The sequence below is a fragment of the Acanthisitta chloris genome, unplaced genomic scaffold (assembly GCF_000695815.1).
Source record: "Acanthisitta chloris isolate BGI_N310 unplaced genomic scaffold, ASM69581v1 scaffold3092, whole genome shotgun sequence".
NCBI classification, from domain to species: domain Eukaryota; kingdom Metazoa; phylum Chordata; class Aves; order Passeriformes; family Acanthisittidae; genus Acanthisitta; species Acanthisitta chloris.
Window position 1 is genome coordinate 91,450 of NW_008660868.1, and position 16,633 is coordinate 108,082.

A 16,633-nucleotide genomic window follows, 5' to 3' on the forward strand; every position below is an offset into this window, starting at 1 on the left:
CAAACTGGTTTTACTCCTCCTTAAATTACACTTCTGGCTCAGTGAGCAAGTTTCCAAACTGAAAGTTGTCTGCACTGTGAAGATGTGAGCCATAGGTATGTCAGATGTAGGGTTAGCTGGGATTAGTAGTATGAGTCTTTCTAGTGAAATGTTAAGGGCATGGGAGTCTCTGATCTATGGGGCTAGGTATGGCCATGATCTTGTTTGAAAGAAGCTTTCATCCTCAGAACAGAAAGAGGCAGGTTTCTTTCCCCAGGAGAGCTCTTCAGGAGGCACAGGTGAGTGGCTTGCACAAAGTTGGGAGTTTCTACATCATTTTCTGATTAAACTATTTATTTCCTCATTTACCTCTAGTGGCAGTACCAGAGTAAGTTAAATCTAAGAATGACAAGGATTCTAGCTGTTCTGACTTCAAAAGTGCTGCTGCTGCTAAGCAAATCTCCAGCGCATGTCTCATGTTGAGATGATGTATTTATTGTGTTCTCTTTAGGCTCCATGCTCATTTTTGAGAAAAGCAGTACAAGTAATATTTAAAAATGTTCTTTAAATTAAAAACTTTATTGTGCGTCCATCACTACCGCGAGTAAATGTTAACACTTCCTGCTCTTTTCTCTTCCCAGCCTATTGACTTCGAGACCAACAGGATGTTTGTACTTACTGTAGCTGCGGAAAATCAAGTGCCTTTGGCTAAGGGGATTCAGCATCCTCCTCAGTCAACAGCAACCGTGTCCATTACAGTCATTGATGTGAATGAGAGCCCGTACTTTGTTCCAAACCCTAAGCTTGTGCGTCAAGAAGAAGGACTGCTTGCTGGTAGCATGTTGACAACTTTCACTGCTCAGGACCCAGATCGTTACATGCAGCAAACATCTCTAAGGTCTGTATAAACATTTTGCAGTTATTTGGCAATTGGAATGCAATATCCTTGTTATGAAATGAGTGGGGAGCAAAGAGATAGCTTGAGAAATGACTGCATTTACCATAGCACACAGCTGTACCAATACATCCAGTGGCTTTTGTGCAGCTTTCTCTAAAGGGATTTTTGGCTGTAGAGACGGTGACCTGGCCAGTGTTCATAGATGTGTAAACTGTGTCATCTTTTAATGCTAAGTCCCATTTCATCAAGGTAGAATGCAGTTATGCATCTGTGTTAAAGTATATGTTACATCTCAACAAATTGTCAGAGCAGGCACTTTGTGTGAACTAAGATCATTTGCAATTTAAATTCACCAGTAATTTTAACATGGCAGCAAACCCACATCAGATCGTTGATCAAATCTGAAGGGTTTTCTTTTCATTTATTCTCCAGCAATGCAAAGTGCTGCTGTTGTCTGTCTGTGAAGTCTTGTACTGATAGCTATGATCATAATTTGATCATAATTTTTCTATGCCTAAAATTCTGCTAAATGAGACAAATTAAGAGAGGAAAACATGGAAATCTTAAAGCATTCTTTCTCCCACCTTGTATAAAACATGATCATTAGCTGCAAAGCTAAAGAAGTGACTAGCCTTGGGTCAGGACTCAGCTTATTCTGTATTTTTTTTAGCTCATGTAGAAGAAATTCCAGAACTTACAGAAATTTCAGATGCTTATAGTTTTAGATTCTCTTAATTTTTGATCAGCTGTTTGTTATATTTTCCTCATTTCTGGATGTAACCAACATAGACATGGCAGCATGGGGACTTAGATACTAACATAGCTTGCACCTGATTAATGTCAAAGGATATTTATCAGATAGAAGGATGGTTTTGAAAGGCACTCTTTCAAATTCAGATGAGAAGTGTACAGTAAAACCAGGGCCTCTAAAAATGAAGTGATACTGGAAGTGCTAGAATAGCACGAGGTAGTGCTACTCTGACACTATCCATTTTTGCCTCTCCCTTGCTCTGAGCACTCTGACAAGATGAAAGTTAGTATGAACAGCTCTGTAGGTATAGAACAAGCAAGAAGGATCCTTAACAAATATTTTAATTCAGTGTATTAATAATACATAGTTCACAGTAATTGTTTGGTTTTCTCCAGTTACATGATAACTTACATGGCAAGGTACTTCAAGGATCTAAATGTAGGACTGGTTTTATTATGTATTTTCAAGAATTTTAGTGACAAGGCTTAATAAATGCAAAATTCGTGAAATACCATCATCAAATTCCAAAAATGTGTTAAGAATGCAAATCAAAGTAGTAATACTGTCTTTGTTGTCAATATTTGTGTTGGCAGATAAATAACAAAACTTACGGTTAAATACACAGGTACTCAAAACTTTCAGATCCTGCAAACTGGCTGAAAATTGACCCTGTTAATGGACAAATAACTACTACAGCTGTTTTGGACAGAGAGTCAATATATGTGCAAAACAATATGTATAATGCAACATTTCTTGCAACCGATAATGGTATGTATCAGTATAGGACTTTTTTTTTTCCAAAAGCTTTCTTTTGCGTGGTTGAATGGCATTCAGTTCTACTGGGGCAGAAAACAGGATGTGTTTAGAATACCTCAAGCTGGAAGTTTGTATTAGTATCAGACTTTGTACATTTCCCAGCTACTTGGGAAATGGGCTGAAAAATAATTCTCAGAGTTTGTAGGAAGGCACTGGCTTAGTTACATTCATGAGTTGAGTTTACAGAAAGCTAAAAAAAACTGCAGTAGGTTGAGTGAATGCACAGTATGAGTAGAGTTTACGGAGAGTAATATGTTGGCTGAGGGGGGTTGTATTTTTCCACATTCAGGCTGCAGAGGGAAAAGTGTCTTTTTGTTGTCGGTTTGTTAATGACAATTAACGCTGCTCAGAAATGAGTCCTTTGATATCTGCTGGAGTGCTATACTATTCACAGCTGATACCACAAAGATGGACAGGTACATTAGGAACATTCTCACATTAGAGGGGAAAACTTAAAACACCAGGGCTCTTTGCCTTCGAGAGAAGACAAATAGTAAAATTCTATGAACTGGAAGCGAGATCAAATGTTTCTATACTTTGGCTCCATTCTGGAGAAAAAGGCTTAAATGCAACTGGAAAATTACGGGAGGTGGAATGAGAACCATTGCTAATTATACTGAGAAATTCAGTGCCAAATGTTCACATAAATGTGTGATTTCAGCAAGGTTTACGGAAGCATCACACATTCAATATGGATAGCAAGAATGTCTAGGAGTAGCGTGCTGAAAATCACTATTAAAGGGAATTTAAATAGCACACTTGTGGTAAAGGGTGATCATAAGTCTTCAGAACTGCAAAATAATTCACCCAGATGTCAAACTATTTCAATTTTGCACCTTTTTCCTTGAAGCCTTTGATGTGGACCATCTCTAGAGGTTAACTGTCTGTCTGGTCAGTGAAATGGTTGAGTCCCTGATCCATGGATCTGCAGTTATCTGTAGGACTATTTTTCTGAGAACAGGCTACATAAGAATGAGTGTATTAGCAGGAGCAGTGACATTGTTAGATTGGTTTTGTAAAGACAGAATCACAAAACTGAAGTAAACAAGTAAATGATAATTAAAAAGTGTTGCTCTAGCTTCATTTAAGTAACTTTGCTATTGGAAACAGGCTCAGTGCTATTTTCTTTTCTTTAAGGAATTCCCCCGATGAGTGGAACTGGCACACTTCAGATATACCTGCTGGACATCAATGATAATGCTCCTCAAGTGCATCCAAAAGAAGCCACAACTTGTGAAACACTACAGCCTAATGCTATCAACATCACTGCTGTAGACCCTGACATAGATCCTAATGCAGGCCCCTTTGCCTTTGAGCTGCCTGAGACACCTGCTAGTATTAAGAGGAATTGGACCATTGTTCGAATTAGTGGTAATTAGCATTATCGGAATCTAAATAATTTTAAAGAAACTATTACATATGTGGTTTTATATTTTATACTTTGGTCCTACTTCACAACATACATGAATTCGGTTAATATGAACATAAAAGCACCTTTGTGTAAGATCATCAAAGAACAAGAAATTTTAAGAAAGAACAGATGCTTGCAGTGATCAAGAAGTCTGTTATCCTGAGTGTCACATACTGGTTTTCGCAATAAGTTAACACGTAGCTCAAAGATGACCCATTTTTGTCAGTACTGTTTTAAACCCGCATGAACAATACATTACTTTTTAACAAGTGCCTTATTTTCACACGCAGGCGATCACGCCCAGCTCTCCTTAAGAATCAGGTTCCTGGAGGCAGGTATCTACGATGTGCCCATAGTAATTACAGATTCTGGAAATCCACATGCATCTAGCACTTCTTTGTTGAAAGTGAAAGTTTGCCAGTGTGACATAAACGGAGACTGCACTGATGTTGACCGGATTGTTGGTGCAGGGCTGGGCACTGGTGCCATCATTGCAATTCTGCTTTGTATCATCATCTTGCTCAGTGAGTACATAGATCTCTTAATCCCAGCTCTTTTTTTCTTGTTTTGCAAGTACTGTCTTATGTTTTAGTCTCGGGTACCTTGGCAAAGAGGGGGGAGTGATAAAAGACTCAAGTCCAAGAATTGTTGCTGCATGGTTCAAGCATGGACAAGCATGAAAACTCTCTGATAAGACAGGATTTAGAGTCTGTGAGACAGTAAAACAAGCACTTGCCTGGCAGTCAAACCCCACAGTGGGTTTGTGAAAGAGATTTTTCCATTTACGCCCATGGGCACTTGTAATGTTATGTCAGTGAGTGACCAGGTTGAAGATATGATTAGTCCCCAGACATCCAGTCTCTCTTATGCTGCTGGTACTGTGTGATTTGATGCCATACACAGTGGATAGCAATGCTTTTAAGGAGTGCTCTGGTGTTACTTCTATCGTATTTCAGATTAATTAAAGTAGGCTGTTTGATTTTGGAAAGTAATACATCCCAGCCCTTCACATAATGCAGCTTGCGGGAACAAAGATGTGTATGTTTAAGTACTGCGTAAAGCTCTTCTAGTATTTTACTTGGTGTCAAGTGCATTCAATAAGTGAAATGACTAAACACCATGACTAAGTGTCTGTCCAGTATAGTAAATTATCGGGTGGCTCTCCTACACATTAAAGTTAACTGATTTACAGTTGTGGCAGAACACAAGGAAGGGCTTAGCCTGTTCATAGTATACTGAGCGCTAGTCTAGAACATAGAAAATTATGGAAGGGAATAATTTAAAAAATACGTATTTGAACCTGGCTAAGCCCATGACTCTATACAATCATGCAGTACAATTATTTTCTTGATACGAGATGCTTTTAAAATGCTAGGTATTGAATTGACAGAGCCATAGTGAAGGAGACATTGCTTTCTGAATCTAGTGGTTTATGAAGCGTAGTCTTCCTTACTTCTTTTCGTGACAAGTTTATTTTGCAGATGAGGAATGGATTTGTGACTTACAACCTTGAATATGTGATTGATTTTCAAATCAAATTGCCCATAGCGGCCTGAATATAAACATCTCTTGCTTAAGCTGCCTTCTGTCAAATTTTTCATTTAAAAACCCCACACCTCATCCAGTACAGTCAAATCTAACTCTCTTGACTTTATTTCTTTTTTCGCTTTTTTAATTCTCGGTGTTAAATTTGTACAATTTTCCATGGCTGTATTTCAGACCTGGTTTTGTTTTTTCCATTTTTGCATTATAGTTTTAGTTTTAATGTTCGTGGTATGGATGAAACGCCGTGATAAAGAGCGTCAGGCAAAGCAGCTCTTGATTGATCCAGAAGATGATGTGAGGGACAACATTCTGAAATACGATGAGGAAGGGGGTGGAGAAGAAGATCAGGTGAGGAATGATTAATGGGTTTTCTGTATGGATTTGCACTTCACTCTGCAGTTTTATCTATTTTGTTTCTATAGACACACTACAATAGGTAACTACTTTTTCAATTAAATACTGAAGGCATTTTGATATTTTCAAAACTTTAAATAAAAACATTGCTTTCTCATGTTGGGTTTTGGTTGGGTTTTGGCTTTTTTTCAGTCCCGGGTATACCCATTGCTTGTCATTTGGATAAGATGTAAAATCAATAGCTTGTCCTCTTACAGTCACAGCATGCTGACCAGATTCCAACTAAGGCTGTTAAATTTAAATGAAGGTTAACATCCACTCTCATTGCTGTCTGTAAAGTTTCTTAACTCCATGTCTGGGATCCTGTTGCACAGAATCACCAGTGCAGAGTGCCTAATATCGTCTAATCCAAATATGACCCTTTCCTGGTGGTGGGTGAATGCCTTTCTAGATACACAGCAATGTTGGCTATTGACAGATTGGCCACCACTGGGATTTCAAGCTTGGAAAGTATTTATGTTTCAAGTAGCTGTCAGGGCACATCTGTGTTTATTCAGATACCTTTCCAGGCAGGTGCCATATGCATTTACTCTCATGTCACCTCTGGTTGAACCACTGCTGATATGTTAGAGGAGTAGGAGTGATGTGTATATGCCAAGAATAGCTCCTTTTCCCCCTCTCCAAGTTACTGATTTCTGAGCAGTACGATTTTCTTCCTTCCTTCTGAGGTTTATTAAGTGCTTTATGAACATGACAAACAGGAGATTTATGCACATTATTAGTGGCAGAAGTAAGTGTAATAATTGCAAAGAGAACATTGCATATAATAGAGCCTGAGAAATTTTCCAGTTAAAAGCCTTGAAAAATTAAGTGTAATTCTTCCACACATCCCCAGTTTCAGTCATCTGGCACTTGAGTTATCTGAAAAAATGTCTCCCTTGACTGGTACAGACTTTTATAGTTGCCTTCTGCTCATTTGTTTGTTTGTGTGAAATTTGTGTTCCCCTTAGTAATTTCCATGCTTCCTGCATCTCCCCAAGTACTGTTTCTACTTCCTGGCTTTTCTGCATCATGTTCTTTTTAAGCAATTTGCAAAGGAAACTTCAGTTTATGCAGTTTTGGAAAATTGCTTATGTTGTTAAATAAAGTGAAAACAACCCTTTGAGTCTATGCATGTATTCCAGTTGTTTGCACATAGATGGTTTAAGTACAAGAACTACATCCTGTTTGTGCATCTGTTATTGTACAGAGGAGTTACAAGCTTAAAAAAAAAACGTAGAAAATTCAGTTCTGTGAGAACTCATTTTTCAGTTCACATATCCCCAGCTCTTGTTCACCCAGAATTCTCTGGGTTCAGCAATTGTCATGGAGTTTTGATTTTTAATTATTGTCCAAACATCCCTCAGGACAGCGTCAGTAAGGTTCTCAGTGTATACCATTGGGAAGTCGTAGGTGTCATAGTAGTGTTGGGAGAGATTGTGCTGTAGATTCGAAACTTTAAGCATTGTAACAGTGTACAATGTGAGTAAAATAGAAATGGTTCTGAAGTCTCTCATCTGCCCATCTTGTCCTGTGCTCCTCTCTTGTGGAAGTGCTGTCTTTGTGAGAGGTATAGTTAGAGTAGTGTGGCAGGAGGTAACATTCTGTGAATACCAAAGAGATTAGCACGATGCAAACCATCCATAAACACAACCTTTCACCAGCAGTAAATGAGCTTACTGCATGCAATGAAAGAAGAAACTGCCAATGGGTGGAGTGGCAGCAAAGCAGTAGGAAATGTGAAATTAGGATCATTTCCTTTCACAGTATAGAAAGCACCTAGACACAGAGAGGTTTAAGGGCTTTACAAAAGACTGAATTATTTTTAGCCACACAGCCCCTACTTACTTTCTTAAGACAAATTTTTAATCCACTATTGCAATTCAATTATCTTTGCTGCTAGCCATGTTGTTCAGGTACACTGCTCCATTTCCTATCTATTGAGCAGTAGACCATAGTCTCTGTGTCTAAAACATCTTTATGCACTCCAAATATAACAAACAAATCCAGAAAAAAAAAGCTCATACAAAGTATAACAGACTTTTATAACCGCTTTTGTAGCCAGAGTTTTAGACCACTAGTAGACTAAAAGGGGGTAGCTTCTCCCATAGCTCCAAAGCTAGGAATCAGTTCCTGTCCAGAATCACTGAAGGGAGAGTGCAGACTTTTCACATAGGCACTTATTTTACTGTCTACAATGGATGATGTAAATAAGTTCTGTCTTGCGTTTCAGGGAGATTATTTTACTTTATTTTGGTTTGATGTTTCGTAAAATCTAAATTCTGGCTGTGCTTAACCAGATTATAATAGTTCCTAGGTTCATTTGTTCCTGGTTCCCTCCTGGCCCTCCTCACCTCCTGTGGCCAAGGGAAGTAGGGAGGATTATATTTCGTTGGGTTTTATTTGCTTTTGCACATATTTTATGTGAGATTTAAGAACTTGGATTGCAAAGCTTTTCAAATGTCCCAACAAATTCTCTACAAGTAGTAATCTCATTTTTGCGAAACGTGGCTTAGCAAAATACTGTATAAGCAAAGCTGTGTGCAGAACGGTATGGGGAAAAGGTATTGGCTGTGATCTTTGAATTTTTGTCAAAGTTAAGGAAAGCATTCAAGTGTCAAAGTTTGGGACTTCCATCAAAAGCGTGTTTTGAGAATGAGGCCTCACAGGGTAAAACTGCCACTGTTCTATTAAAATCAAGGAAAATTATGTCAACCTTGGATCCACAAGTCATCAGCAAGTGACAGAGGAAAATGCTCTGCATTAGTATTAACCTTTCATGGTGCACTGTTCTCAAAACCCTCAGGACTGATTAAACAAGCAACTTCAGTAGAAGGCAGTACACAAGGTAGCTCTAAAAGACAGCACCATCCAACCCAGGGTACATCTCATACAGTGAAATAAATAGAAGGGAATACTCAAAGCTTCCTGTGAATCTCAGTGAAAACAGTATTTTAAAAGCTTCAGATGTTTTTATAATCAAAACTGTTTAAAATTACTTTTATTTGCAGCTAGTTAATTACTTTTTAAAATCACATGCTTTTCTAGATGAATGAATACTTGAAGATTTACCTGTGTAGCCTAATATTTCCCAGATGTTTAGCTGTCTTGAAGATATGGCTGGTACAGCTTGAAGATAAGCGATAGTACTTAGGACTCTGTCTCCTGAACCAAATTAGTTTTAAATTTGTGAGTTTTCTCTTAGAGTTATGTATTTGTTTAAGAAGTTTTATTTATTTATTTTGAAACTACACAGTTGGGTTTCTGAGCTATCACAGCAGACCCAGTAACTCTTAAAGCATGCTCAGCATGTTCTTTCAAACTCTGTATGTTCTATCGGAGTAATGTCTCCCATAAGAACTTTGATGAGTTCAAATTCCAACTAGTTCCTCTAGCAACTGCCAAAAACAAGGTGAAATTCCTGTTTGGTTTTGTTTATGTTTGGGTTTTTTTTCTTCCTGTAGCATTTCCAAGGATTGTGATGTGAAATATGTAATAAAAGAGGAGTTTAGTCCATTGTGAAGGTCTTTGACTAATCCCATCAGAGTCCATCTTGGCCTGCTTTGGTTCAGTCTGACAGACTGAGTGCTTGTAAAGAAAATTGGAAGGTCTTTGACTAATCCCATCGGAGTCCATCTTGGCCTGCTTTGTTCAGTCGGGACAGACTGAGTGCTTGTAAAGAAAATTGAGGATCTTGAATGAGTCGTGGTCTTCCTCTAGCCTGGCATGATGTACACAGGGTCATGTGATCTCCACTGCAGTGCTTTTAAATCCCTAAGACAGAAAAGCTTTTGAGCTGTAGGTCATACCTGAAGTCCCCTTGTTCCCCACTGAAGAGCACGGTCGACACTGGAAATGTTCTGGACTTTTTTCACCTAAACTCACGTTTCTCAGAAAAGCAGGCTCTGAAAGCTGTACTGCACTCCTGTCATTCAGGGAGAAACTCGTTTTCTTAGTGTTGTGAAAGATCGCTGTGCTAGCATAAGTTAGGGATAAGGGAAGTATGAGAGGAGCCAAAGGTATTTCAGACAGAAAGTCTTGGATTATTCTCAGGATTTTGTTTACTCTTTTCTACTTTTGGCAGTTTAGCTACCTGACTTACAGGAGGTGAGCCAGGAGACGCCTTGAGTCTGCATTATTCCACAGAAGTCAGTGGGACCGGTTTTGTTTGGTTTGTGGGTTATTGTTTTACTTTGTTCTTGTGTTTTTGCAGTTTTGGTTTTTTTAATGGCATCTTAAATTTATTGAGGTGGAGGACAACAGTTCTGAAACAGATGTGCCTAGTTTAGGTGCAGATTATGAAAGTGGTACTGACTCTCTTGATTATTAATGAATTTCATAATCTAGAGTTTTTAGTTGTCTAGCAAATGGGAATTGTGAGACACAAATGATGGATATTCTCCCCTCATACAATGTGCTCTCAACTTGTAACACCATTCTCAGCCTTAAATTCCAAAACCTGATGCTGGCTGAGTGTTAAAGCACTTAGCACGTGTCTGCAGCATAGCTGATGCACATTGCACATCACAACCTATAAGCAGCACTAATTCATTTTCGTCACGTATCTCAGGGCATTGATGTGATTTACATTGAGGCAGTGGGTGCTCGACTGGGATATGTGCAGCATATGTCAGCCTGATAACTGTGATACATTTTTTTCCATTTAATTGCTTTTGTATACATCTCACTGCACAGGATGATTCTCTCATCTCCTTTGAGCTCATTTCTGTAGTGTTTTCTGAATTTTAGTAGTACTTGCTCATGCAGGTGGTCCTGTTGAAGCAAGTTGCCTGAGCAAGTGGGTGGTATGCTTTGAAAGTCTTGCAGATGAGCTGTTTTGAACATATTTTAATCTAGCCCTCAAATCTCTTCAGCACAAGAGTTTCCAATGCAATGATGTTACTATTATTCAAAGTAGTTTTCTTCCTGAGGATTCTGCATGGTCCTTCCTATATCACCTTGTTTGACATTACACAATAGCTTGCTTTTTGTCATGTTTTATTGCACATTTAGGTAAAGAAAGAAAATAGTAGCATTTATTTTAATGGTGTTAATAGCATTAAGCATAGAAGCAGAATGGTTTATTTTTGCATGTGCAGGATCTAAATTCTAAACAGAAATTGCTCCTTTACAGAAAGGGTAGCTTTGTTCCAGCATTTGTTTGTCATAGATAAAAGAGAATTAAGTAATCCTTCAGAATTTTTGTGTGGTTTATTTTTGGTTGGGTTTTTTCTTATTGTCATAAGAATTGTATGCCTTCATTTTAAGATTACATTAGTCTTCTGTGCTGGATTTTCTTATAACCTCTGTTGTAAACGTGATAATGCTCCTTACCTAGTCTATGAACTCCATAACTCCATGTGATTATGTTTTATTTTTTACCACCCTATCTGAGTGTTACTCAGATCATTTACTCTCACTTTCTAACCTTTATTTTGCATTGCATTAGAATGGAACATGTTGTATGTTCAGAAATTTTAATGGTAGCGAATGAAATGACAGTTGCTAAGATATTCGCTATGAATATGTAGTATATAATTAAAAAGTAGTTATTTTAGGGATTGTGTTTGCTTACTGAGACATTACCTTCACTTGTTCGAATGAGTGACTCATGTAGTGCTCCGTGGAGGAATTACAGTTATTCTGTGGTGAATCTATCTCATCTTATGAAAAGTAATATTTCTATAATCCCATTACAGAATTGTTTTGTCTTATTTTATCATATTTAGAACCTCTGCTGTTACTGTGTTTTATCTGCAGCTGTAGTTTAACTTTCACCTTTTTTATTATTATATATAAGCAAGCTTCTTGGTTATCTTAAAAATTATTAACTTGTAATACTCCAGATGCATGTAGAATAAAAACAAATGGGAAAAGCAGTATCACAGGAAGTAATCTAAAAGTGAGTGGCAAATAAAGAGCTACTGTTGGCACAGGCATTTTAACTAGCTTCCCACCTGCAGCCTACATGTAGTCAGGCCTCTGTGCTTTGCTTTTTTTGAAGTTCCATTATTTCAGCAAGCATAAGATTTAGGGTGGGTCGGAGCATTTTGCAGAACTCAGGCAATATTTTAAGCGCAGATTTCTCATAGCTTTTTTTAGGATGATGTTTGGTTGGTTTGGAGGGGTAGACTGGTAAGATATATCAGGATTGCTTTTCACTCCTTTTTCCCTTGTTTTTAAATGACTTGAGTGGGAACATTCAGCTGTAAAATATTTCTTCCCTTCCTTATCCATCCCATTTCACTGTTGGAATAGACAGTAATTGTCTTTGGAATGCAGAGACAAAACAGAATGTGTTTTATCTGTAGGTACTTCAAGACACAATTTGCTCTGTTCTCTTTAGAAAATACAAAACTGAGTTTACATTAAGGCATCATCCTGTAAAAGGGGTGGGTGAAATGCAAACCTGCCAATGTTGTTTTACATACTCTTAAGCTACTGCAGTTGATTTTGTTCAGTAAATGACACAGTTTGCCATCAATATTTAGTAATCTAGTGACAATTAAATTAGTTATTTCTTGTATGGCATAGATAGATCTGAACTTTAATATTTCTTTGCCAAAGCTGCAAAGAATCCTTTGAAAATGAGAAACAGGTATTGTGTTTTTGTTGTATGCTTATATGTCCAGGCCTATGTTCATGCCTACCCAAAGCTTTAGTTCTGTAGAAGGTATAAAACCAAGTCATCCCTGAAAGTGTGTAACACAGTCTCATGAACAGCCAGGAACTAAACTGAGAGCTCTGAGATAACAGGGAAGCCAGATTCATATATCATTAATGAATGTCAGTCAAATTCCAGATACTGGGCTGTTGTAGTGGAAATCTCAATTTAGATGTAATACATTACAATATTTTCAGAGTTTTCCCACCTTGAAGAGTCAGTCCTGCCTATGTGTGTAGTATTGTGCAGTTTTAGTAACTTGTGGTTTCATTCTATTGTTTGAAGTTCTTCTTAATAATGTCCCAGTATGCATTCATGTAAGGCAGGTTCAGTTACTGTAAACATTCTTACTTACTTTTTTCCAAGAACTTAAGTAAATCTTCTAGTATGTAAGCACAACCAGAAAAGCTAATCCAGGAGGTTAAAAAAAAAAGCAGCTTTATAAAACTAGAACTTTCTGAGAAACTCTTATCCCCTCTATTTTATTTTTCCTTTTTTTCCTTTTTTTTTCCTCTCTTTTTTGGTTGGTTGGTTGGTTTGATTTGGTTTTGTTCTTCGGAAATTGGTAGGATCTGGTAACTGTCAATCAGAAAGCAAGTTATGTTTTTAAAAAAATCTCTCCATCTGATGACTGCTGTATGAGGGATTATTACTTGGGTGTTGTTGAGTGAATAGCTGCCTTGCACAAGAGGAAGTTTTTTAAAGGAAGATGTTTTGAAGGCTACATTATCGTGTTTCTCAGTGATTACTGGGGAATATAAAATGGCTTTTTCTTCTATTCTGGAAATTTCTTCTAATCGAGTTGAGATGCTTGGATTGTGCTTTGAACTACTATATAGATGTTCTTAGATAAGTGATTTTGGGGGTTTTAGAGCCTTCTGCTTACACATCTGGTAAGGTGGTTAGTTTGTAGGGCTTGGCTAGCTGATTTTGACATTTAGCACTGTTTCACTGGGATCTCACATTTCAGATATGCAAGGTGTGAAGTAGTAAATGATATAAGTTTTTGCTTAAAGCTGTCTAGAACTAAGTGAATAGCTAATAAGGTCCATGTTTATAATCAGCTTTGAGGGGAGGGGTTTTGTGGGAGGGATTTTTGAGATTGATTTTACAACATGCAGCTTCTGATAAAATGCCCTTTTAGTACATGGTGATTTTATTTTATTAAAACAAAAGTAAACAGAAGTTTTTCTGCTTCAATGCAGATGTCAGGGGTTTTTTTCAGCAAGAACAAATAGCAATGCCAGAGATGCTAATGAAAGAGACAGAAGTGCTGGTGGTTGCATGAAGGGAGTTATATTGATAAAGCATTAAGGTTGTCATTTCTATAACTACCACTTATGTAAAGGGTAGCTATATTGTCTCAAGTGATACCAGTTTTCTTTATAAACAAGGGGAAAGACAAAGGGTTGTTCATCTTGCTTCACTTCAATTCTTGTTGTAGAATGTGGAGTTTCTATTTCCTTGTAGACTTGAATTATCAGACTAGTCTAAATTTGTTTGGTTTCTAAAGGGCTGAGTTTTAGCTAGGTGCAAAATGGGTGCAAACTGATTGGCCTTAGCAAGCATCCAGTAGAGGAAAACTAAGTAGTGTCTCTCTTCCATCAACAATCTTAAGTTTGTCCAGAAGTTTGAGGAAAAAACCTCAAACAAACCCTCCACTTGGATTTGTCCAAACTGAGGGAAGAAGAAGAGGTATTTTTTCTAGAATTGCTTCAATTAGGGCTAAACAGCATAAATAATTACCTCTGACAAAAATTGGCAGCTGTATGAATTAGATGCTCACAACTTCCGCTTCAGTACATTCCAGTGGAGCACCGAGTCTTGTTCATCAGAAACTGCTGTCAGTAGTCCCTCAGCAGATGGTCACTAGGAACAGGTTATATGGAATGAAAATGGGGCAAAACTGAAACATTGTTGACTTGTAGTTCTGAAATAAAGAGTAAAAATAATGACCCAGAATATTGCTCAAAGCTGGCTATCCCAACCTACCCCCGCATGTCTTGTTCTCTCTCTCATGTGCCAGTTTTCCATTTAGCTGTCAATTCTGCAGTTAACTATTTTAACAAACTCTGCTTGAGGCTAACCTTAAAGTCTGTTCAGGAGCTTGAGGTAATATGTGAAAAGCATTCCCACTTTTCTATCTATGAAAGCAGCACCGAGTGAACTTCAGCAGCCCTAAACCGCTTATGCCCTGGCACTTCAAAACATTTTTCCTTCTTTTACGTTGAAGTAGTTGAGTAGAGTTGACTTTAGACAGAATGTTGAAACAGCTGGAGTCTTTGCATGATGCTGTGTTTGCCTGGCACTAAGCCAGATTGGAGAGGTGGTGGATGACTTGGCCGTATCCGACTGATGTACAGTCAGTATTGATTTTAATGATACGAGGGGTTTGAGAGTCTGAGGTAATAAGTACAATGGATCTTCTCTTCCTGTATGGACACTAATAGACCTGCAAAATAAATTTTCTCTGATAGAAGACTAGATGTCAGTGTCATAAATGACCCTAGAAAAGAAAACCAAAATGGGAGTGCACATAGGGGCACATTCTGCACTGCTGTAACCTCACAGATGGCCATCTTTGCTGTCTTTTTAGCTGTCAGAGCCTGGATATGTCTCAAACTATAAATGTACACAAAAGGGTGCTCTTAGAGATGAAGATACTAGACTGACTGTCTTGATTCATATTGCATTTCTGTATGACCACTAACCAGTAAAAGAGTTGTGTACGTATGTGTGTGTGGGTGGAAAAACCTTTTATCTTTATAGACTTGAAATGATCAGAGAGGCTCTTCTGGTTTTAATACGTTGTTATTTAACTGTACTAGTTTGAATTCCTCCATAATGAAATGATTAGAATAGAAAAAAACTTATTTTTTATTTCTCCCTGCTGGTGTTTTCCACCTTTATCTTTTGGGTGGGTATGAAAAGCGCCTGTGTTACATATTTATAAATTCTAAAAAGTACACGGGTGGGTATGAAAAGCACCTGTGGTACATATTTATAAATTCTAAAAAGTACATTCTTCTCTGTTTGATAGGATTTTCTGATAGCATGTCTCTAAACTATTTTGATTTATTTTACACAATAAAAAGGGAAAGGATAAAAAGTTCTGTTCTGTTTACTTTTCTCCAATTCGTACTGCTTCCTGGAGATCACTTATTATTCTGTTTGGTACATGAAGTACCGAAGGGTAGAAATTTCAGATGTGCCCCAAGGAACTTGTAATCTAATTAAAGCATATGAAACTGCATTCTCAGATCTCAGTGGAGCTGTTCCACCTTTTTTGACTATATATTTGTGTGCAGTCATCTGAGGACCCAAGTAACAAATTAGAAGGTGTAGTGGATTTGATAGTTACAATTCTTCCCACAAACTACTTTCACTGCTGTCAACAGACTTGCTGTTGAAAAGTCTGGGTTTGGGGTCGTGATAGGTTATACTCTCAAAAAGGACCTACATCCCTTGAGGTAACAGCAGAACTAGAGGCTTGCATTCCTTGCTTTAGGAGCCAATTAGGAACTAATGAAAATGTAATTGTCTGCACAGATGACTTCCAGCAAGTTGTGATTATAAATAAGATTTTTACCACAACAACACTGTTGAAAAATGGATACTGATGATTGATAAAGCAGCTTATTTAGGATGCTTCGTAACTGCTAGAATTATTTGTGGGGCAGAGTATTTCATATGCAATAGAGCTGGCAAGAGACCCCATCTACTGATAGTTCTTCAATGGCTTTAGTTTAAGCCTTTAAGCCCAGTTCTTTGTTCCGCATTTTCACCGATGCATTGTGTAAAGGCATCCTGGAGCATGACTGCCTTCTAGACATGACAACAGTGGGATGAATGACAGTGCTGAAATGCATCACACTGTGCAAAGAGAATTCAGGCATATCTATCTTAAATGCATAAACATTGATCTAATTAAAATTTTTACATACATACACACATGCCGCTTATTGGAATTCATAGTGCTATGCTAACTTCATCAGTCTGCCAGAGTTTGAAACTGCAGCATCAAGTACTTAATGAACAGATCCATGAGTAATCTCTAGAAAGTGCTTAGAATTAAGGCCAAATCTGAGGAGCTTTGTACTTCTTATGACATTTTTTCCCCCTTTGGCTTTCGTATTATGGAAGCCACATGCAATCAGCAAGGAGTCTTAAATTCAT

At 37.8% G+C, this 16,633-nt stretch overlaps 1 protein-coding gene across 1 annotated transcript in view; it reads left to right on the plus strand.

The window, feature by feature from the left end:
• Window positions 1–16,633, plus strand: part of CDH2 (cadherin 2, type 1, N-cadherin (neuronal)) — a gene marked incomplete at its 5' end in the record, with an annotated part of 108,929 nt that overhangs the window by 83,187 nt on the left and 9,109 nt on the right. Inside the window, 5 exons of the mRNA XM_009069978.1 lie at window positions 621–877; window positions 2,254–2,396; window positions 3,582–3,815; window positions 4,146–4,379; window positions 5,609–5,748. Coding sequence (XP_009068226.1) covers window positions 621–877; window positions 2,254–2,396; window positions 3,582–3,815; window positions 4,146–4,379; window positions 5,609–5,748 — 1,008 coding nt within the window. The remainder of the gene's footprint in view (window positions 1–620; window positions 878–2,253; window positions 2,397–3,581; window positions 3,816–4,145; window positions 4,380–5,608; window positions 5,749–16,633) is intronic.